We start from the raw sequence: 24,381 nt of genomic DNA on the forward strand, positions 1-24,381 counted from the left end.
TCTGTGGGGGGCTTACCACTCACATGACAGCGATCACTGCTCCCAATGACAGGGAGCAGTGATCTCTGACATGTCACAAGACAGAATGGGGAAATGCCTTGTTTACATAGGTACTTCACCATTCAGTTGCTCTGTGACATGATCGCCAGGACACCGAGTCCGCAGGACCCGCGGGCACGGTCACGCTGTGTGCGCGCTAGTGCCGGCAATTAAAAAGGGGATGTACAGGTATGCCCATTTGCCCGCCGTTGCCATTGTGCCGATGTATGGCAAGTGGTTAAAGCGGTTGTAATCCTCACATGTGAAACATGAACAAAGCACATGCCTCTATAGTGTGTACTTGTCTCAATTAAGAGTACTTAAAGTGGAGATCCACCCAATATACAACTAGGTCATATACACACACACACACACACGCACACACACGCACACTTCCGTCCTATCCTCACCGCGGCAAGGTACGCAATTTCCTCTTCTGTCTCCAGCCCTCCTCCTCCCCCCCCACTGCCTTCTGGGACATGTGTGTGTCCCAGAAGATGACGGGGCCATTCAGAATTCGACTCACGCATGCACAATAAGAAACCGGCTGTGAAGCCTGAAGGCTCCACTGCCGGTTTCTCTTAGTTGCAATGGCAGTGCCTGCACCTGATCCGATGGACGAATCAGCTTCAGGGGGCCAACCTCGCAGGCTCACTGGACAGGTACACTCCTTAATAAAGTCAGCAGCTACAGTATTTGTAGCCTCTGAATTTGAACAAAAAAAAAAATTTTGAGGCTGGAAATGCTCTTTAAGCTGGCCATACATAAATAGAAAATCGTTAGAAAAAAAGTTTTATTTTTAGATAAAAATCTATTGAATGGCTGTGTGTTAACGCCATCACTGTTTGTATTGGATTGTTTTCCCACATATTATCAAACAACATAAATGGTACATTTTTTGGTCGATCATTGCACATGTGCTGCACATTTTTTCAAACTATCCTCGATAGGTTTTCTCTACCGTTTCGAAAATCGTTCGATTATGCAATGAAATTCCAACATGACAGATCTTTCTTTTGGCATAAAACTTGTCTCGAGATGCGCCCCTTAATGTTTCTAAAGTCTAGCGCTGCAACCAATGATTATTTTCCTAATCGATTAGTTGGCCGATTATCGTTTCGATCAATTAATCGGTTAATAACCTTAAAAAACAAAAAAGTGTGGTGTATAATTTAGTTAATATGTAACATTAAAAAAAAGCTATTTATTCTTAAATATCTCTATGCAGTGGTAAATAAAAATAACCAACTATATGGTTAGAGAGCCAAATCTCGAATCCACCCTGAGAACAGACAGACAGAAGAGATATACTGTATATACTATTAGATCTTTCCTCCAAAAAAAAAAAAAAAAAAAAAATGTAATTTTAAGAATGTTTGTTCAATTTTCTTTTATTCTTTTAGTTTCATTTGTGGGGGTCAAATCGATGTTCATTTTCAACCACAGTGACGGGAAAATTTAGAAATAGAAAACTGTTCGGTGAAAGGAATTTTTCAGACAGTGTATATGGTTTTCGTTCAGAAATGACATTCATTTTAAAAACAGAATGTTAAAAAAGTGAAAATTTCAAAACAACATTCTTTCATTCAGCGAATGTACAAAGATTTTACATCTGAAAATTGATCCGTGTGGCCAGCATAAGGCTCGGTACGCAGTTTGCTTATGATCTGTCTCTGCAGTGCTTTTTGCTGTGCGTTTAGATTTTTGCACACGTGATTTTGCTGTGATCTGAGTTTTTGCATTTTTTTGGGCCAATTTGTTGTTGGGCAGTTTAAAAAACACAAATTGCTGCAAAACCCATGACATGCTTTTCTGTAGCTTCTCCATTGAAGTATATTGAACCAAAAAAGCATTGTTTTGTGTTATAAAAAAAAAAAAAAAAAAAAAAGTCCCTGACCATTTCCAAATACACAGCGGCTGAAAAAAAAAAGCATAGATGTGAACGTGTCCCATAGGAACCCCTGTGAATGAACTGTAGTGCGTTTCTGCAAAAAGCACCAAAAACACATAGATGTGAACCAGATCTAAGACGTTTAGCAACATAATGGGGGGTAAAAAATAAAATTAAAATAAAAGTAGCCCTTTATACTACAACAAAAAGGAGATAATCACTACTGTAAGGGGTTATTTTTAACTGTAGAACTGTGAAAGTGGTATTTACAGTAGCGATTATTTGCTATTTTTGTACTATAAAGGGCTCATTTTAGTTTTTTTTAACTCCATTATGTAACTGGCCGATTAATCAATTATGAAAATAGTAATCGATTAGTTGTTTCAGCCCTACTAAAGTCTAACAATTGGTCTTATTAAACGCTTTTTCGAATGATTTTCTATCCATGTATAACCAGTTTAAGTGTTTCTGTCTGCTGCTTCCTTCCTTTGCTATCAGTATGAATCACTTCTGACATCAAGAGGAAAAAAAGGTGACAGGGAGGGATTTCCAGCACACAGCCTGTAATTGACAGACTCATCTCTGTTCCTGTGATCAGTGTGAAGAGGGGTATGTCTCTTCCTTCCAATTAACTGTCAGAGCTCTCCTCACTGAGCTCAACAGAGTGTAATTTCAGCTCTCTGCCCCCCCCCCCCTTTTTTCCCCTCCAACAGCTCAGACTAAATTCTGGACTTTCTAAAACAAAGAAAAACTATTTTTTGGTCTTTTTAGTTTATTTTGCAAAAAATAAAAAACCCAGTGATGATTAAATACCACCAAAAGAAAGCTCTATTTGTGTGGAAAAAAAAAATCATTTGGGAGTACAGTGTTGCAGCGCTAAAAGCTGGAAATAGGCCTGGGCAGGAAGGTGGTAATAGTGCCTGGTATTGAAGCGGTTAAGTAGCTGTAAGCACTCAACAAAGCATTGATGCTGTTGGGTCAAATATTTATTTATGCATTATACACATAAGTAAATACATGTGCAACGCACACATCATTTAAAACCTCTTTAAATGCATTTTAAGCACTTAGAAAACCAGTTCAATATGTAAATAGTCCATGGAAATGATGACTATCTTTAGGTTCAATACACTTATTGCATAATCTGCAGCATAAGGATTCTTATATTAGATCTTACAGTCATATAGTATATTTATCAATATTACTCATGTCTTCTTAATGGCCCATAAAATGCTGAAATGGCATTCCAGCTATAAACAGTTATAACATCAGTTTCACAGTTTTCCCTTTACAGCCAATGAGGTGTTTATTCACAAACAGGATGTCATTAACATCACATTGTGCGAAAACCAAATATGCAGCAACAAAGCCCCCAAACAGTTTATGATATGCTAGCACGGTATTTTACAATGATTCTCTCATTGCTGGCTCCCTACAATGTCTCTTCTAATGACCTACAGCAGCCGTCATTAAATGGTGGACCGCGGTCCGAGTCCGGACCGAGCGGGGCTTCTGCCCGGACCGCTATGCCGCCTGTGTAGTGAATTACAGCAATCACTGGTTTGCTGGGACCGCGGGTTTCCCTAGCAACCAGTGACGCTGTGCGCATGCACCCGCCCCCTGCTCCTGGCCGCGTCTCTCGGAGCTGTGTTTTACTCACGCTCACAGGCAGTAGGGGGTGTGACGTCACGTGCGCGCCCCGCCCCCCCATGCTGCCCGCGGTTCCCGATTCCCGGGTCCTGGCTCTCCCTGAGGCAGCTTCAGTTGTGCCCTTCCTCCTGCAGTTGAGGTATGTGGGCACATTAGTTATCATGCACACTTTTGGGCATATTGAAAGGGGCACACTGATAGGTATATTTGTAATTTGCACAATGCTGGGCTTTTTTTGTAAGGGGCACGCTGATGGGTATATTTTTTATATGCACACTGATTTGCATGTTTTGTTAAGGTGCACCTTAACAAAATATGCCCATCAGTGTGCACTTAAAAAATATACCCATCAGCATGCCCCTTAAAATAAAATGTGTCCATCAGAGTGCCCTTTAGCATAAAATAAGGGTCACGCTGATGGGCACCTTTTATGTTAAGGGGTACTCTGATGGACAAATTTAATTTTACGGGGCACGCTGATGGGTATATTTTTAATGTGCACATCGATGGGCATATTTTGTTAAGGGGCATGCTGATGGGCACAACAAAATGTGCCCTACAAAATATGCCCATTGATGTGCACATTAAAAATATACCCACCAGCATACCCCTTAAAATAAAATGTGTCCATCAGAGTGCCTCCTAACATAATAGGCGCCCATCAGTGTGAACCTTATTTCATGTTAAGGGGCACTCTGATGGGCGTATTTTATTTTATATTAAAAGGGGCACTCTGATGGGCAAATTTTAAGTTAAGGGGCACATTTTGTTGTTCATCAGAGTACCCCTTAATATAAAATGTGCCTATCAGCATGACCCTTATTTTATGTTAAGGGGCACCCTGATGTGCACATATTATGTTAAGGGGGACTCTGATGGGTACATCTTATGTAAGGGGACACTGACAGGAATGTCAGTGATGTAAATGGACACTGTGATGGGGACACCTGATGTAAAGGGGCACACTCATGGGTACATTTTATATTAAAGGGGCACTTTGATGGGCAAATTTTAAGTTAAGGGGCACATTGTGTTGTGTCCATCAGAGTGCCCCTTAATATAAAATGTGCCCATCAGCGTGACCCTTATTTTATGTTAAGGGACACCCTGATGGGGACATCTGATGTATGGGGACACTCTGACAGGAAGGTCTGATGTAAAGGGACACCCTGATGGGGACACCCGGTGTAAAGGGGCACTGTGATGGGGACACCCGGTGTAAAGGGACACTGTGATGGGGACACCCGGTGTAAAGGGACACTGTGATGGGGACACCCGGTGTAAAGGGACACTGTGATGGGGGCACCCGATGTAAAGGGACACTGTGATGGGGGCACCCGATGTAAAGGGACACTGTGATGGGGACACCCGATGTAAAGAGCAAATGTAAAGCTATCCTAGTTCCAACTGTCCACATGTTTAATATTGTAACTGAAACTTGACAATTAAATATTGTTGAAATGCTAAGGAAATTGTAAATTCTCATGTTTTTGATTGATATACAGTGACTACAATCTTTCTGAGTCATAGCACAGACTTGAGATTCGGACCTCAGCCCAAAGAAAATTTTGGCGACCGGACCTCCTTGAAATTTAAATTCATTACCCCTGACTAGAGGTCGACCGATATGGGTTTTTCTCTGGCCGATGCCGATATTTAGAAATCAGGGCGGCCGATAGCCGATATATGATGCCGATTTTTTTGGCCCGATATGTTAGGCCGATTTTATTTTATTTATTAATTTTTTTCCTTTTTTATTTATTTTTTTTAATTTTTTTTAATCCCCCTTGATCTAACACACCTTTCCCACTGGGGCGTTTTTCAGGCGCTTTTGGGCTAAAAATAGCGCCTGTAAAGTGCCTGCAAAATGGCTCCCCTGCAGTCTGTGTGAAAGACAGAGTGCTTTCACACTGAGGCAATGCGCTGGCAGGATCTTAAAAAAAAGTCCTGCAAGCAGCACGTTTGGAGTGGTGTATACCGCTCCTCCACCACTCCTGCCCATTGATATGAATGGGCACCACCTTGCGAAGCGCATGCAATGCGATTTGGCAGCAGTGCTTCATGGGCGCATTTAACCTCTTCCTTGGCTGCTAGCTGGGTTATATGTGCCCCACTAGCAGCCAAATAGCACCGCTAAAATGATGGTAAAGAGCCGCTAAAACTTGCGTTTTACCATCAACGCCTGCCCGCTCCAGTGTGAAAGTAGCCTTCATAAGTGATACAGAAAATTTCTTACATTTAAACATTTATTAAACAAAACAAACCTCCAATCAGTTTACTTGTATGTATGATTTAGATTAAGGGCCGGTTCACACAGCGAGGCGATGCGAGGCGACACGACTCGCCTCGCCTCGCTCCCGCAAGTCGCCCCCGTTCTGTACAATGGAACCGTTCTGAGAGGAGCGACTCGAGTCGCTCCGACTCAGAAAAAAGGTTCCTGTACTACTTCTGGGCGACTTCGGGGGCGACTTGCATTGACTTCTATACAGAAGTCCTCTGCAAGTCGCCGCTGAGGTCCCCGCAGGTCGCGGCGAGGCAAGTCGGAGACGCCTCGCCTCGCTGTGTGAACCGGCCCTAAAAAAAACAAAAAAAACCTATGTATTAAATAAAAACAGGTAGTCAAAACTTTTGGACGAAAAAAAAAAAAATGGGCTAACTTTACTGTTTTTATTTTATTTTTATTTTTTAAATAGTGTATTTTTTTCCCAAAAAAATGCATTTGAAAGACCTCTGTGCAAATGCCGTGTGACATAAAATATTGCAACAACCGCCATTTTATTCCCTAGGATCTCTGCTAAAAAAATATATATAATTTTTGGGGGGTCTAAGTGATTTTCTGGCAGAAAATACAGGATTTTTACTTGTAAGGGCCGGTTCACACAGCAGGCGAGGCGAGGCGTCTCCGACTTGCCTCGCCGCGACCTGCGGCGACTTGCAGATGACTTCTGTATAGAAGTCAATGCAAGTCGCCCCGAGGTCGCCCAAAAGTAGTACAGGAACCTTTTTTCTGAGTCGGAGCGACTCGAGTCGCTCCTCTCAGAACGGTTCCATTGTACAGAACGGGGGCGACTTGCGGGAGCGAGGCGAGGCGAGTCGTGTCGCCTCGCATCGCCCGCTGTGTGAACCGGCCCTAAGCAACAAGTGTCAGAAAAGATTTAGTCTTTAAATGGTTAAACCGAGAACTTCTACACACTGAGATGACTTCATTCATTCAAGTGTAAACATTGTATCTTTCTGTTCTTTTCTTGGCAGGCTGCCCAGAGAGGAGGAAGACGTTTCTATGACGACTCAGGCAACTTACACTGACTTCTATTACAGAAGTCATTTCAAAGTCCCTGTAGTTCTAAATTGGCTTTTTATCAGCACAATCGGCTGATGCCGATTAATTAAAAAACGGCAAATATCGGCCGATATATCTGTCGACCTCTACCCCTGACCTACAGGGGGGTGCTGTGCGGTCCAATCACTGAATACAAACACTCACAAAATTAGTGATATGTACATAAAAAACGCCAGCACACTAACTGAAAGGATAAGCTCACCTTTGGGGAAAAAAATAATACATACACATTTTTTTATAGAAAAACAATGTGGTTTTATTATTTTTTCCTCCAGGAGATTGCAAAGCATTGCATTTACGATCAGTGGGGGAATCAGTGGGTGCAGGGGCCAGGAGCATGTTACACCCTAAATATGGGTGTAATGTAGGGCTGAAACTACTAATCGATTAAATCGACAACTAATCGATTATGGAATTAATCGATTACTATTTTCATAATCGATTAATCGGCCAGTAACATAATGGGGTTAAAAAAAATAAAAAATTAAATGAGCCCTTTATAGTACAAAAATATAATCACTACTGTTAATATTACTGTCACTGTTCTACAGTAAAAAATTAAGCCTTTCCAGTAGTGATTATCTGCTTTCTTGTACTATAAAGGGCTAATTTTAGTCTTTTTAACCCCATTATGTTACTAAACGTCTTAGGCCTGGTTCACATCTATATGTTTATTGGTGCTTTTTGCAGAAACGCACTACAGTTAATTTACATGGTTTGCTATGATACATGTTCACATCTGTGCTTTTTTTCAGCCGCTACATATTTGGAAAGGGTCAGGGAACGCAAAATGGTGCTTTTTTTGGTTCAATATACTTCAATGGAGAAGCTGCAGTAAAGAATGTAATGCGTTTTTGCAGCAATTTGTGTTTTTTAATCTGCCCAAAAAAAAAAAAAAAATCCAAAAAACGCAAATTGCTGTAAAATCACTTGGGCAAAAATCAAAAATCGCACAGCAAAAAGCACTGCAGAAACAGATCAAAAGCAAAAACTGCATAGGTGTGTACCGAGCCTTATGCTGGCCTCACAGATCAATTTTCAGGTGAGAATATTCAGATGAAAAATCTTTGTACGTTCGCTGAATGAAAGAATTTTGTTATCAGTCCCATCTATCAGTGGTACCTATCAGTGCCCCTAAGTGCCACCCATCCGTGCCATCTTATCTGTGCCCATCAGTGCCGCCTTATCTGTGCCTATTAGTGCCGCCTTAACTATGCCTATCAGTGCCCACCAGTGCAGCCCATCAGTGCCCACCAGTGTAGCCTATCAGTGCAGCCTATCAGTGCCGCCTCATCAGCGCACTTCAATGAAGGAGAAAAATGACCTGTTTGCAAAATTTTATAACAAACTATTAAACATGATTTTTTTTTTTTGCATCTTTTTTTGTTTGTTTAGCAAAAAATAAAACTCCCAGCTGTAATTAAATACCACCAAAAGAAAGCTCTATTTGTGGGAAAAAAAATGATAAAAATGTCATTTGGGTACAGTGTTGTATGGCTGCGCAATTGTCATTCAAAGTGCATCAACGCTGAAAGCTGAAAATTGGTCTGGGCAGGAGGGGGGTTTAAGTGTCCAGTAAGCAAGTGGTTAAGAAGGGGTAGGCTACCTCCGGCTCACCTGCCCTTCATCTATCCATTAGAATGCCTATGCTTCCACTGTGGAGACTCACACAAATTTGCAAGAGTTAGGACTTCAGAAATATCGGGGGAGGTGTGGAGTGGCTCTGCAGCTTACACGTGTATTTGCAAATGTGTGCCAACGAAACCCCTGTTTTTAACGCATACTGTTAGACAGGTTAATTAAATTGGTAGCAGACTAGTTGATGAGTTGAGCTGGGAATTTTCTCAGTTTTTTTTTTCAATCTAAATTTATAGTTGCATATAGCATCATTAATTGAATGGATAGATTTATTTGCACAAGCACTGGAAGCACTTTGTAGGTTTGCATTGCACTTTATATCTGTAAACATGTGAAATTGGATTGCAATGCACTTTATATTTATATGAATTGGTGGAGATAGAGATATATATATATATATATATATATATATATATATATATATATATATATATATATATAATTGGTGGAGTCTTACATACCATTTTTATGTAATATAAGGTTTATACAGTTTTTTTGTTCATATAGGAGGGAAAATTCATCATGATTAGATTTATTTAAACTTTTTTTTTTTTTTTTTTTTTTACACACCATATAAGCAAAGCACCACATTAAAACACATACCTGGCTTATTTCACATGTCAGGACATACATTAAAATGTGAGCAGCTGCTATATCATTCATTCATTAATTCAGTGTAGAGTGGTAGCACAAAGGATCCCCCCATATAAACATCCTTATTACATTGGCTTTTTACAATCAGGCCTGATGTAAAGAGATTTAGTGGCTTAACCACTTTCAGACCGGACCATTTTGCTGGTAAATGACCAGAGGTCTTTTTACACTTTGGCACTGCGCTGCTTTAACTGGTAATTGCGCGGTCATGCAATGTTGTACCCAAACAAAATTTGCGTCCTTTTCTTCCCACAAATAGAGCTTTCTTTTGATGGTATTTGATTGCCTCTGCGATTTTTATTTTTTGCGATATAAACGTAAAAAGACCGCAAATTTTGAAAAAAAATGATATTTTCTACTTTTTGTTATTAGAAAAATCCAATAAACTCAATTTTAGTCATACATTTAGGACAAAATGTATTCAGCCACATGTCTTTGGTAAAAAAAAAGTCAATAATTGTATATTTATTGGTTTGCGCAAAAGTTGTCACATCTACAAACTAAGGTACGTTTTCTGGAATTTACGCAGCTTTTAGTTTACGACTGCCTATCTCATTTCTTGAGGTGCTAAAATGACAGGGCAGTACAAAACCCCCCCAAATGACCCCATTTTGGAAAGTAGACCCCCTAAGGAAATTGATAAGAGGCATGTTGAGCCCATTGAATATTTTATTTTTTTGCCTCAAGCGATTGAATAATGTGACAAAAAAAAATTTTTTTTTTTTTTTTTACACAAAGTTGTCACTAAATGATATATTGCTCATGCATGCCATGGGCATATGTGAAATGACACCCCAAAATAAATTCTGCTGCTTCTCCTGAGTACGGGGATACCACATATGTGGGACTTTTTGGGAGCCTAGCCGCGTACGGGGCCCCAAAAACCAAGCACCGCCTTCAGGCTTTCTAAGGGCGTTACAGTTTTGAAGGCCATAAAATGCCAAGATGGCACAAACCCCCCCCCCCCAAATGACCCCATTTTAGAAAGTAGACACCCCTAAATTTAGGGGTACACTAGTGAGACTAGGTAATAAATGGCGGGTGCCCTGAAACTATAAAAAAATAACTAACCAACCAGCGTCACCTGTAACAGTTATATGGTGATCACTGGTGAAAGGGTTAACTAGGGGGCAATCAGGGGGCTTTATGCGGTAGTATATGGGGGTCCCTGGCGCTATAAAAAGCTGCGGCGAACCTAAATACCTACCTGCCTAACTAGCGTCACCTGTGACACTAATACAGCGATCAGAAAAACGATCGCTTATTAGGCTGGGTTCACACTGGAGCGATGCGGGAACGCCACGAATGCGCGGCGGGTTCCCGCATCGCATGCCTCCCGGCGGCAGTTCACACTGCCCTATGCGAACTGCTGGGAGTGTCAGTGAAATGTTAATGACACCCCCAGATCAGTTCGCATATCGCAGTGCGATCTGCAAACTTGGATCGCATGGTGTGAACACCCATGCGATCCGATTCTGCTGCGGACCAAAAAAAGGGTCCCGTGCGAGTTTGCGGCGGGTGCGGCGGGTGCGACACGAATTCAGCCATACTATCTGTATAGCTGAACTCGAATCGCACAGAGATCGGATGTGATTTGCACTGCAGTGCGGTGCGAATCACATCCGTTCTCATAAACCGCTGCAATGTGAACCCAGCCTTAGTGACACTGGCGACGGGGGGTGATCACGGGGTTAAACCTTTATTGGGGGGGTTAGGGGGGTACCTTAGAACTAAAGGGGGCTAACCCTAACTGCCCTAACAGTTATTAGTCACAAATGACACCTGCCGGGTGATCAGGGGGTTAAACCTTTATTAGGTAATAAATGGCGGGTGCCCTGAAACTATAAAAAAATAACTAACCAACCAGCGTCACCTGTAACAGTTATATGGTGATCACTGGTGAAAGGGTTAACTAGGGGGCAATCAGGGGGCTTTATGCGGTAGTATATGGGGGTCCCTAGCGCTATAAAAAGCTGCGGCGAACCTAAATACCTACCTGCCTAACTAGCGTCACCTGTGACACTAATACGGCGATCAGAAAAATGATCGCTTATTAGGCTGGGTTCACACTGGAGCGATGCGGAAACGCCGCGAATCCGCGGCGGGTTCCCGCATCGCATGCCTCCCGGCGGCAGTTCACACTGCCCTATGCGAACTGCTGGGAGTGTCAGTGAAATGTTACTGACACCCCCAGATCAGTTCGCATATCGCAGTGCGATCTGCAAACTCGGATCGCATGGTGTGAACACCCATGCGATCCGATTCTGCTGCGGGCCAAAAAAAGGGTCCCGTGCGAATTTGCGGCGGGTGCGGCGGGTGTGGCGGGTGCGGCGGGTGCGGCGAATGGCTGAACTCGAATCGCACAGAGATCGGATGTGATTTGCACTGCAGTGCGGTGCGAATCACATTCGTTCTCATAAACCGCTGCAATGTGAACCCAGCCTTAGTGACACTGGCGACGGGGGGTGATCACGGGGTTAAACCTTTATTGGGGGGGTTAGGGGGGTACATTAGAACTAAAGGGGGCTAACCCTAACTGCCCTAACAGTTATTACAGTCACAAATGACACCAATGCAAAAAAAAAAAAAAAAAAAAAAAAAATGACATTGGTGTCACTGTGACTGGGGGGCAGGGGTAATTGGGGGGGTGATCGGGGGGTAAAGGGGGGGTGTGAGTGTGCCTGGCATGTTCTACTGTGTGTGGGATGTGTTGGTGCAACTCACTGATCCGCTCTCCTCCGTGTCGGAACGAAAAATACCGACACGGAGGAGAGAATACATCACTTCCTCTCCTGTGTTTACATTACAGGAGAGGAAGTGATGTCACCGGGGATTTCCATTCGTCGGGAGCGATCGCGAGGGGGTGGCCATGAATGAATGGCCGTCCCCTCGTCCGGGATCGCTCCCGAACGAAAACCGACCGCCGCAGGCACCGGGCGGGGGCCCGATCGGGCCCCCGACCCGCGGGAGGCAAATCACGTACATGTACGTGCTTATGCCTGCCCGTGCCATTCTGCCGACGTACATCGGCGTGCGGCGGTCGGCAAGTGGTTAAAGAAGCATAATCACTTTTTTTTTTTTTTTTATAAACAATATTCAGTTTACAATGAGACATGTGGTACTTTGTCCCATATTCCTAGGTTCCCTATAATGCGAAGCTGAGATGTCCAACCCTCCCTCTGGTCAGCATATGCAACAAGTAGGGAGGTGCCTGCTTTGCCAGTGAGTGCCTGTTTCTGGCTACCGTCACTTGTTCAAGGCAAGCAGAGGTGAAACTGGCAGGAGGTCTTACTGGCTAGGAAGGAGTGTGAAAGAGTGTGCATCTGTGATACAGTGCCTTCAGTGAGTGGGCCAGTTTGCATTTACTGTTCATTTAAATAGCAAGAATTAGGCTATGATTTTGTTTCCTGTCTATTTGTTCAATACGAGCAACTATATTATATTATGTGATCCTGGAAACAAAGGCTGAAAAAAGAAGAATTGTCAGATTGCATCTGGATCTTATATATAAAGATTCTGTGTTTTTGAGACTTTGTGCAATAAGGCCGGGGTCACACTGGAATCAGCCGTGAATCGCACAGGAGCGCTGTGCGTCCCTGTTCCCCGTTTCAGGGACGAATCAGGTCCGAATCTATGCCTGAATTCAGCCCTGAAACAGAGCCAGACGTTTCTGTGCAGTGCGCTCCGCAGCCGCAATGGAGATATGTGAACCGGCTCCATAGGGAGCCGGTCACATTCTCCTGCTATGCAAATTGGATGTGGGGAAACCCGCATCTAAATTCGCATAGGTGTGAACTTTGCCTTAAAGGACAATCAACTATGTGAGTTTTTCAAGTGGTGGATCTTTTTCTGTGTATTCACCCAGTGCAAAAAACAAAATAAAGCAGCACAATAGACACATAAAACAGCCACAATTTTGTCGGACCTATTTTTTCTTTTTTTATGGTTTAAGCATTTAAAGATCACATTGAACGTTTGAAACGTCATGATTTTATCGGACTTGTGAGTGGATATTTGTTACAGGTTTCTGAATAAGCACTGTTTTATAACTAGAATTCTCTGAAACATGTTGGCATTTTCCCAGAACCCCAAAATGCAGCACTTAGGCATACAATCTTTTTTACAGATGTAAAATGCAGATCATGATTTTCAATGTTCCCGTAAACATAGGTGTGTAAACTTGTGTTGCTTATAGAGCATCCTGGAGGCCTTCAGAGACAGCCCGACAGAGCCCTTCAGCACAGCTGTGCATGTGCAGGACCTTTAAAGATGGCGGAGCCTGGTCGGAAGAGGGTAGCGTGGGCCAGCATTAACTTCCAGCTGCCAGATTTCAGCAGCTGGCGGGGAGCTGCAGGATGCCACATCGCTGGATGCAAGACGTGTACAGTGCCACTTTAATATAGTGGTGCCATCTCCCTACCCACTGCTTTTGAATGGACAATAAAGCAGCAGCAACAAACTGATTAGTCTTTAAATCTGTTCTCCATATTACATTTAACTTTAAATAGTTTGTTTGGTCCAAACTAACTATTTACTTCACTAACAGTTGCAGAGGCTGTGTATGCTCTATAAATTGTATGTATCCTCAGGTAAGTACAGTATACAGATTTGTGTTCTGGTAGCGAGACCAGAACTTCCCACCCCGCTCCCGGAACAAAATCAAGTCGACCACTGCTCGGACATTCAGAGCAAACTTTGCATTCTATGAATAAAAATAAAATAAAAAAAGCCTCCCCTGATTGGCTGAGGCATAGAGGCAGGCGATTGACATCTCAAACGCTGTCTCAGCTAATCAGAGGAAGCTTTGTATTAATTCATAGATGTGGGACAAGAAGTTCTCATCCTGTTGCCAGAAAACGTTGCTGCTTTCTCCGGCATGTGAAAGCACTTAAGTGAACAAGCATTGCTGTGAAGAAATACAAGTCCCAGTCCTGCTCATTCACAGCACAGATTAGAAATGGGACATACTATCATGCATGTAGCCCCCTGTAGGATTCAAAAATTAGTTTTAAGTTGAGGTGATACTTCATTATCTGCTATACCTGGGTTGAGCTTTAATTTACACTGAAACTAACATGGCCAGTCCGTCCAGTAGACTGCAAGGTGTTCTTGTGTCATATGCATGGTATATTTGGCTCAGAAAGTGTGCCAATTCAAGACCGCTCAAACCTGATGGAAAGTCTTTGAGATTATGAAAAAAATACAAGGTTGCGAATATATATATTTTAGTCAATGCAGTCAGGGTGCTTGCTGCAAAAATCTGCCCAACTGGGACACGGACAGGAATAACATTAGATTGTGTTTCTTTCCAAAATAAAGGTTTGGATTGCATATTAGTGGAATATTATGCAAAACACAAATTGCCTCTGCTGACAGTTATCAGATTGCACTGTTTTGAGCCATCTCTGAGGATTACAAAACACCTCTCCTCTACGTTATGGAGAAGCGGAGGTGTGTCTCTGTTTTAGGGCGACAAGACTGTTGCTCCATACAGTACAGTGAGTAATAACTGTCTCCCTATGACACAAAGTTACTGGCAGAACTACTCCATGAAAAATAAAAGCTTTTTATAGGTTTAGATGCGTTTTAATCTTCTTCCATCCAAACATCTATAATAAATTGAACATTCAGATGATGAAAGTATACGCATAGTGTGGTGTCAAGGGACTAGTTTGGCAAGAGTCCTACAAACCTCCTTATGCAGACAACACATTCACTGAAAAAGAGGCACTTACCTGCTCTTATCAGTTATTTGCTCTTGCATCATACGCAGCTTGGCAGGGGGAATATAAGCTCCTCCTGTCCGAGTAAGGATGGGATCCAGTTCCTCTTTCTTTTTCTTTACTGGAGGTTCTGCTAAACCTGGATCTTCTGATCTCTGCTCACTATTTCCAGTTGGTGGAGATTTATTGTTCCGTCTTCGGTCAAAGTCTGCTTCTGGGCCTCTTCTTGAGAGGTCTCTTCCCCACTCCCTGTCTGGCTCTCTTCTTGTACGGTCTCCATCTGGATCTCTTCTTGATCTGTCTCTATCAGAGTCTCTGTCTGGGTCTCTTCTCCATCTGTCTCGCTCAAAGTCCTTATCTGGATCTCGTCTTGATCTGTCTCGTTCATAGTCCTTACTTATATCTTTTCTTGATCTGTCCCGCTCAGGGTCTCTCTCTTGATCTTCTTTCCTCGATCTGTCATATTCCCTGTCCCTTACCTTCCACCTACTACAAAACAAACAGAAAAACAATATATAAACACTTTAAAAGGAACCCAACTTTTTTGAACATTTAAATAATTATCCACAGATTTACTCCAAAGACTTGTCATTACCAAAATATTATCCTACGTACCCAGAAATACCTAATACAATCTAATAGCAGAGAAACTAAGAATCGTTATAAAGGACTGCCTGCTATACAAAAGAACAAACACTTGCCTTGTATTCTCGGACCGGTCATTTCTCCCATTTCTTGGCCGATTATCATCATCATCATCATCATACCGGTCACGATTAGAGTAACCTTTACCATCATATGGAGAAAGTGATCGATCTCTGTCTTGATACCTGCAAGAAATTTTAGTAAGGTAAATAATGAAAGCACTGTACTGTATGCCCCGTAAATCATCTTCTACCTGAGATCTGACGGTTTTATCATAAAGACGTCTTTCTGAATGCTAGAAACATTAATTTTCAAATGTCACACTGCACTCCATCCCCAGAATTCATATTTAGCATGAACAAGTAAACATCATATCCTTCTCTTTGACATAAAGGAGAACTCTTCAACCTCATTGGAAATCTTGTCTAAATGATTTATTGGAATGTGTGTTTAAAGAGAAGTTCCAGACAGAAAACACAATCAGTGACCTGTTAAGAGTATTCAGGCCACTATGCTGAAGTCAGAACAACATTATCTACAATCCTTCCCCACAATGCAGATTAAGCCATACACAACTCAAAATTTCCTCAGATTCCTGCTGAATTGTCAGAAATGCAAACTGCGGGTTACCCTATTGGCACTACCTAGTTTGACAAAACTTCAATTAAAAGGAGAAGCATGGCCAAAGCTTTTTTTGGCTGTACTTCTATAGACCACAAAAGTGCAGCACATTCCACACTCCTGTGACCAGTTTCCAGCAGACGGCGGGCTAAAGCCCACTATTGGCCGATATCACTCAGCCAGTCTAGTCGGGATTCACCCAGATGGCTGGACAGGCACCACATCGGGAGAACAAGCAAGCCACTCCCTCCCTAGTTTGGTGCTCCAGTGAGCACTGGAGGGGCAGAGCCAAGAGTCGGTGATAGACAGTCATTTCTCTCTGATCAGAGTGGAGAAATCAGCAGTGTTTGATTACTCAGTTCTCAGTGCAGAGGCGGCAGAGGACTGGCACTGCCTCCACCTAGATAAGTATACATTTTTGTGGAAACCCCAAACTTTTTTTTTTAGAAAGTCAAAGTAGCTAGGTGGAAAATGTTGGGCCAATCAGATCAGATGCAGTCACTGTTCAGGCAACCACCGGTGCTGACACTATCTGGAAACAACAGCCAATGGTGCCGATTCCTCCACCCACACTATTTAACATAATTTCTCTAGTTCAGCCACAGGGTGTATAGCTAGCATAAGACCCACTTCTGAAGGACTACAGCAGCGGTCTGTCAGTAAAAAGGGAGATCAGCTAGCCCCCGATAATGCAGAGAAAGGAGCAGCTAGAAGAGTGAGTGATGAAGACTAAAAATTAAGTGGCTTTGTACACTGAGGAGAAGCCAGGATGACATCCCCAATATGATATCTTCAGAGTAATGCCACAACCTCCAGCCATCCAAGGGAGAAGATCAGTGCATTAGGATAACGGGATAACGAAGTAATACCAGCTGCAATTTGAGATCTATAGCAAAAACGTATGACCATGAAGGCAAAGCAACAAGTTGACATATACTGCACTCTCCATTGACAAAGGTAAAACAGGTAGGTACTCTTGCCGACACAACATTAATTACATGCCACATGGATTCCTGAAAAATGGCACCATGGCAAGAGCATCAATGAGCTTTCACATTTTAGACAGTGGCAGTAAGCAATCTAACTACACAAATGCAGTCATGTGTTTCTGCAAGTTTTTTCACGCATTACCATGCATTGCGGAATTCATTTGAATGAACTGCTTACAGCATCTAAATCGCACCAAAGAAGTGCAGCACCATTTTTTTCTTTAAATCGCCCAACACCAAAATGCATAGTACTTTATTACCATTCGTTTTGTCAAACAATTTCTAATGCCCTTTAGCAAGGTGGAGCTGTTAATTATTGACACTGCCGCTCATCTGCAAAAATAATTTATGTTTTTTGTGCATTGCAGGAACGAGTGTGGCTTTGCATCTCACAAATGTGAACCTAACCTATTCTTTTGAAAGGAGAAGTAAGGTCAAAGCTAATTTTGGCTATACTTCTCCTGTAGGTCACAGGAGTGCAGATCATCGGTCTGAAGGAGCAGCACACATGCTCCGAACGCGTGCCTGCTGGCCTTGTGTCCGACATCCAGTGACGTCACAGCCGACGAGGAGATGACTGCCAGCTTGACTCAGGGCCTTGGAAACCCCTGCAGCTAGCGAGACAGCAGCAGCACCCCACACCACCGGCTATCTGGATCAGGACTACACAGCCAGCCTCCCCTTGTGACTAGCCATTTTAAACCCTTACCCTGCAAGTTAATTCTTATTTTAAATTTTTTATCTTAATAAATTCATCATTAATCATTTTAATATACTGCACTAAGATGAGCGCCCCTGTTCTCCACATTATAGTAGCGCAGTTCAGTCTACCTCCTGTGATCAGTTTTCACCTAATGGGATAAAACCCTGATGTCGGTTGAAATCAATTTACAGTCTGTAGCCACCCAGATGCCTGGACTGGCAGCTGGATCAGACTCTAAGCAAACTGCTGAGAGCCTAAACCTGCCAATCCTGCCCACTACACAGTCCAGCATTGGAGTGTCAGAGCAAAAAGCTGGTGACTGACGACTCTCAGCGAAGACTGAGAACTGAGCAATCAGCGATCTTTGATCACTCAGTCCTCATTCTTAGAAGCGATGGGGATTCGATGCTATATCTACCTAGGCGAGTATATATTTTTTTCTAAAATCTTTTGAAGAAAACTTTGAACATATTTCAGTATTGTGGCTTTTGTCTACAAAGATATACCTCATCATGCAGGGTGATAAACACAGACTATACAAAATAATTAATACTGCATACCTGTCCTCAGGAGAGGAACTTCTTCGACGAGAGCTGTAGGAGTCATACTTGTCATAACTGGAGGAACGCTGAAATTTTCAGAAAAAAAATGTCAAGGTCATTTAGAATGTACACATTTTTGGAAAAAAAAGATCCATCTTTTATATATATATATATATATATATATATATATATATATATATATATATATATATATATATATATATATATACACACACACACACACACACACACACACACAGAGAGAGAGAGAGAGAAAGAATATTTAAAAAAAAAATGCAAGATAGATTTCAAAGCAAATACAAAGATACAGAAAAAAAATGTATTATACACATAATGTGCAATTTACTATGACTTTCCTTAGGCTGTCTGAGATTGAGACAAGATCTAGAGATTTTGTTAGGGTCTATTCACCATTGTGACATTGTGATCTTTTTACAGGTTACCAGTTTAGAGTTACAGGGGATCTTGCGCTAGAATTATTGTTCTCGCGCTAAAGTTCTCTACGATACCTCACATGTGTTTGAAGGATGGGGGGGGGGTGCGTTAACTTTTTTTCTTATTGTTCATTTTATTTTTTTTACACTTTCACTTTTTTTAATGTAAATATTTCTTGTAATAGGAATAGGGCATGACAGGTCCTCTTTACAGAGAGATCTAGGGTCTATAATATTAAAAAAAAAAAAAAAAAAAAAAAAAAAAACAACAACAACCCATGCACACACACACACACACAATACCAGGCTTCCCAGCAAAAAATAAATAAATAAAATAAACGCCAATGTTTACATCTGCTGGCATCAGATGTGATGGCATGATGTTGCTTCCAGCCTCCGAGGGTCATAGAGATGGCCGGGTACCAGCTGGTCCACAGTCAGCTGTATGGTAAACCGCCGCTGGGGGCAGATTCATTCTCCAGCTCCCCGATCGCACAGGGGAGCCAGGAGAATCGCCGGAGAGTGGCAGGAGGGGGAGGGGGGGGCGAACAACCGATATGATTGCTTTTACATTGCAGGGAATCCCCTGCTAAAGAAAAAAGATCTCCAATTCAACCCAAGGACGTCATATGATGACCACCTAAGATTAGGTGGTTAATGCTTACACAAAAAGCAGAAATTACCCTTCCACCAGTGCTGTATAAGCCTGGATAAAATGAGAATCACAATTTTTTTGCTTAGAATAAAGATCACGATTCTCAGCATAACTTTATCGTTCACATTATACAAAAAAATTAGGTTAACTTTACTGTTTTTTTTTATTCATTGAAGTATATTTTTTCCCCAAAAATTGCTTTTGAAAGACCGCTGCGCAAATACAGTGCGACATAAAATATTGCAACGACTGCTATTTTATTCTATAGGGTCTCTGCTAAAAATATATATATGTTTGGGGGTTCTAATTAATTTTCTAGCACAAAATACTGATTTTAACTCGTAAGCAACAAGTGTCAGAAAAAGGCTGACATTTGTTGTGTCACATATAGCCCAGCCCTCCCCACAGTTCGATTCACTCTCTAGTACACACTTAACCCCTGCAGCGCCCCTTCGATGTTAACCCCTTCACTGCCAGTCACATTTACACAGTAATCAGTGCATTTTTAATCACACTGATCGCTGTATAAATGTGAATGGTCCCAAAATGGCGGCAAAAGTTTCCGATCTGTCCGCCACGTCGCAGTCATGATAGAAATCGCAGATCACCGCCATTACTAGTAAAAAAAAAAATGCCATAAAACTATCCCCTATTTTGTAGACGCTATAACTTTCGCGCAAACCAATCAGTAAACGCTTATTGCGTTTTTCTTTTACCAAAAATCGGTTTTTTTTTTATATATTTTTGGGGGTAATTTATTATAGTAACAAATATGGTGTTTTTTTTGTTTATAGCGCAAAAAATAAAAACCGCAGAGGTGATCAAATACCACCAAAAGTAACCTCTATTTGTGGGGAAAAAAGGACGTCAATTTAGTTTGGGAGCCACATTGCATGATCGCGCAATTGTCAGTTAAAGCGACGCAGTGACGAATCGCGCAAAAAAAACGCTCTGGTCTTTGGGCAGCCAAATGGTCCAGGGCTGAAGTGATTAACATTTGGCATTTTGGGATCTCACGCAGAAGCGTTGTGATTCTGTGTGTGATCTCCAATCACACTGCAATCGCAAAATGCATGTTCGCGTGCCATTCATTTTCAATAGCATTAATGTGGTGCGGTTTTGCCATGATCATGTGGCAATCATGACAAACAGCAATGAACTAAGCCGACTGCCCAAAAGAAGCTCCTGCTTCATTTTGGGCAACAAGGTTTCTGCAGAGCGATAATCACAGCAAAACCACACAGTGCTTAGGTATCATTGAAAATTAATGGCACCGAAACATGCGTTTTGCGATGGTAGTGCGATTTGAGATTGCAGGCTTCTGCCCGAGATTCAATAACGCCAAATGTGAACGGAGCCCGATATGTTTAGCTCTGCTCTAAGACGAATTCACTGAAGTGCAATGCTCCAGGAAATCAAGTAACAAAGATGCCTGACATTTACTTGTGCTCTTCTGTGACCCGCAATCGACAAGCCCGCTGTCAGCTGACATTACAGAGCCACTCCAGACTATGGAAGGATGCCAACAATAATGAGCCAGCTTCTCCCGCCCCCTCATCTGCATGGTGCTCCAGTGAGAATTAAAAGAGCAGCAAAGGCCGGTGACTGATAGTCACCACTCTCTGCTCAGAGTTGACTGAGAACTGAGCGATCAGCAGTCATCTGATCGCTCAGTTCTCATGCTTAGAGCTGGCGGGGGACAGCTGCAGCAATCACACCAATGCTACAACATGGTGGCGAGTATGTATTTTTTATTTATTTTTGTAGAACTCCATACATTACCTTTACCACTGACAAGTTTTCTTACAATGGCAGATTGTATTTATTTATGTAAAACCTTTATTCCAAAAGCAGGGAAAAAAAAAAAAAAAAAAAAAAAAGAAAAACCTGTTGATTTATCTGCTTAAAAAAGCGTTAGCTGAAGTTCAGCTTCCCCCACCCTTGGGCTTTTTTTTCTAAGCCCACTTAAATTTTTTTTTTGCAGGATTATCCCTAATTCCAATACAAACCTTGGGATTTTACTGTCCTGCTGCAATCTGCTATTACATGCCAAGTCTGGTACCATCTTCTCTTGCAGATCATCGGGGCACAGCTGTCTCTTCTTGGTTCCTGCAGCTGGCCTCTAGAGGACACACTGCCAGGTTTGTGTCCCTACACCTGCAACCTCCAGGGATGTGTCATGTGACATCCTAGGTGGCTGCAGGGCCATGTCATTCCTGTCTAAGGCCCCTTCCACACTGCCGGACCGTTCAGGTTCACCTGTCAGGTTTGACGGCGGACCTGAACGGGTGCTCCATGCTGGTCTATGGATCTGCCATCCGACCCAGTTCGATCTGCCAAAAGCAGACGTGTGGTCCTATGTCCGGATCCATCGCTGGCGGATCGGGTGAGAGCGGACAGCATGTCCGTTTTCATCCGATCTCTTCTTAGAAACCAGCGGCATTCGACAAGCCCCTCCCCGCTCAGTGAGGAGAGATCGACCTGTCATCCGCCGGCTCAGCAGAGATCAATGGAGAAATCTCCCGCTGAGCTGGCGGACAGAGGCGGACCCTGAGGCAGCCTCGTGGGAATGAAGCCAAAGTGATACCATCAGAGAATACCACCTCGCCACTCTTTAAAGCAGTGTTAGCTAAAATAACAGCCAACAGTTAAAAGTACTGTAGCTGCTGACTTTTAATATAATGACACTTATAGTCCTGATGCACGGCTGCAGCAATCGGGAAATGTCTCACAGCCCGTGATTAGCGCAGTGCCGACTTCCTGGCAGCCTCTGCATGTGGGCTGTGTGAACACGGCGGAGCTCATCCTTACTCAGAGCCTGTGTAATTCATATGTGGTCAGGGTTGAGGTGGCAATCCTAGGTGAGTGGGAGGAACCATTGAGTACAGGGGTTCGAACACAGATACCCCCAGCAGTGTCAGCATTTCCAGACACGTCAGTGGTGTATTTGTCTTCCTCACAGCTGTGGTAGTCATGAATGTGTACACTACACTACACTCTTCTTACAGGTTCAGTTGATACTCCAACTGTAATGTGTAACAGTCACCCTATGGCCATAGGAAGGTATCATTCCATGAAGCACCCGATGAGCTGTGCTGGTAGGACTATTGTACAGGACAACTACTCACTCTGACTTGGGCCACACTGCTCTTCATGTCTCTGCTCCTCCCGCCCGGGCCCTCGCTGGATGATCTTCGTGCCGTTAACACTCCTCCCGGGAGTCCGTGTACCTCCTTTCTTCTTCTTCTTCTTCCGGTCCTCTCCTGATCCCCCAAACTTCACAACAATCAGCAACCCGAGCCCCGCACACCTCGGATCATTCACTTCCGGTTTCCAAATCCAGTGACCCTGATGTCACGTGTACGGAAAGCCGTACAGGACAAACTTCCTCCGTAGGCGAAGCGTCGTGAAAGCGCGTTCTTCTGTGATAGACTTTGTATTGCTGTGAAGGAGACAGAAATAAAGAGCTAGCGCCTCCATTTCTTTTCAAACATACAATGACAACAGTAATGTTTATTTAAAGGAAAATATTGGTTCTGGGAAACACATCACTTGCATTCTATTCTACACACTATATGTGCATAGCTCCCAACTGTCCCTGATTTCAAGGGACTATCCCTGATTTGGAACAATGTCCTTCTGTCCCTCTTTCCTGCCCATTTGTCCCTCATTTTGGTCTGATCTATATAGTTGTACATAAAATGCGATTTTTATCTTTCAAATAATGTTCCCCAGCTCTAAACCTTTCTAAATTGCTGCATTTGTAAATTTTAAAAGCCTATATAAAGGAATAGTAGTGGTAAAAAAAAAAGCCATTGTGGATTTAATTAACCTTTTTTCTGGTTAATTCTCCTTTAAAGCGGAGTTTCACCCAAAACTGGAACCTTTAAGCACTCCTCACCCCCTTACATGCCACATGTGGCATGTCATTTTTTTGGGTGGAGTGGGGGCTTCGTTAGGAGTGGGACTTCCTGTCTCACTTCCTCCTTCCGCCCAGGGACCACCAAGGCGACTCCTCCTTCCGCCTTAGGCAGCCCCTCCCTCTAGGCGATCTCCTGGGACACGTGACAGGTCCTAAGAGATCACCTGTCCATTCTGGGAGAGCAGCACGACTCGCGCATGCGCCATGCCTGTACGAGCGTGAAGGCTGTCACGGCCGAGTGGCCAGAGTGGCAATGGAGGCGCCGGTGGAGAGGAGGGGGAGAAGAGCGACGCTTCGTTCGGCCGCATCGCTGGACCGCGGAACAGGTAAGTGTCTGTTTACTAAAAGTCAGCAGCTACACTTGTAGCTGCTGACTTTTAATAAACATAAAAAGCCTGGAACTCCGCTTTAAGGGGGCGTGGCAAGGGGCGTGTCCTATGCCTACATGCATTTGCTGATAGGTGTCCCTCGTTCCCATCTCAAAATGTTGGGAGGTGTGTATACTCATAGATGTGGACGAGCACTGACACACTTTTTAAATGCATTTCATGTGTGTGTGCGTTCTTCACTACAGAGGCCAGAACGTTACTTTTCTTTCCTTAAAGCGGGAGTCCGCCGGGAGTTCAGCCGTTTTTTTTTCTTAAAAGCCAGCAGCTACAAATACTGCAGCTGCTGACTTTTAAAATAAGGACACTTACCCGCCCAGCGCGCCCGCGATGTTGGCACCCGAAGCCGATCTCGCGATCGTCTCTCGGGTGCTGCCGCCGCCATCTTGGGTATGGGAATCAGGAAGTGGAGCCTTTCGGCTTCATTTCCCGGTTCCCTACTGCGCATGCGCAATAAGGATGGTCCCGCTGCCTCTGGGATCTGTGTGTTTCCCAGCAGGCAGCGGGGGACTTTCGGAAAGGGGCGTA

The 24,381-nt window shown here is 43.1% G+C and overlaps 1 protein-coding gene across 1 annotated transcript in view; it reads right to left on the reverse strand.

Annotated features, from left to right (window-relative positions):
- Window positions 1–22,905, reverse strand: part of CWC22 (CWC22 spliceosome associated protein) — a 172,071-nt gene extending 149,166 nt beyond the window's left edge. Inside the window, exons 1-4 of the mRNA XM_077448115.1 lie at window positions 22,674–22,905; window positions 18,454–18,521; window positions 15,637–15,765; window positions 14,948–15,424 (exon numbers count right to left, since the gene is read on the reverse strand). Of these exons, the coding sequence (XP_077304241.1) occupies window positions 14,948–15,424; window positions 15,637–15,765; window positions 18,454–18,521; window positions 22,674–22,700 (701 nt within the window). The 5' untranslated portion in view covers window positions 22,701–22,905. The remainder of the gene's footprint in view (window positions 1–14,947; window positions 15,425–15,636; window positions 15,766–18,453; window positions 18,522–22,673) is intronic.
- Between the last annotated feature and the right edge of the window lie 1,476 nt (window positions 22,906–24,381).

Source organism: Lithobates pipiens, unplaced genomic scaffold (genome assembly GCF_037356315.1).
Source record: "Lithobates pipiens isolate NorthernLeopardFrog02 unplaced genomic scaffold, aLitPip1_a1.2 Scaffold_22, whole genome shotgun sequence".
NCBI classification, from domain to species: Eukaryota; Metazoa; Chordata; class Amphibia; order Anura; family Ranidae; genus Lithobates; species Lithobates pipiens.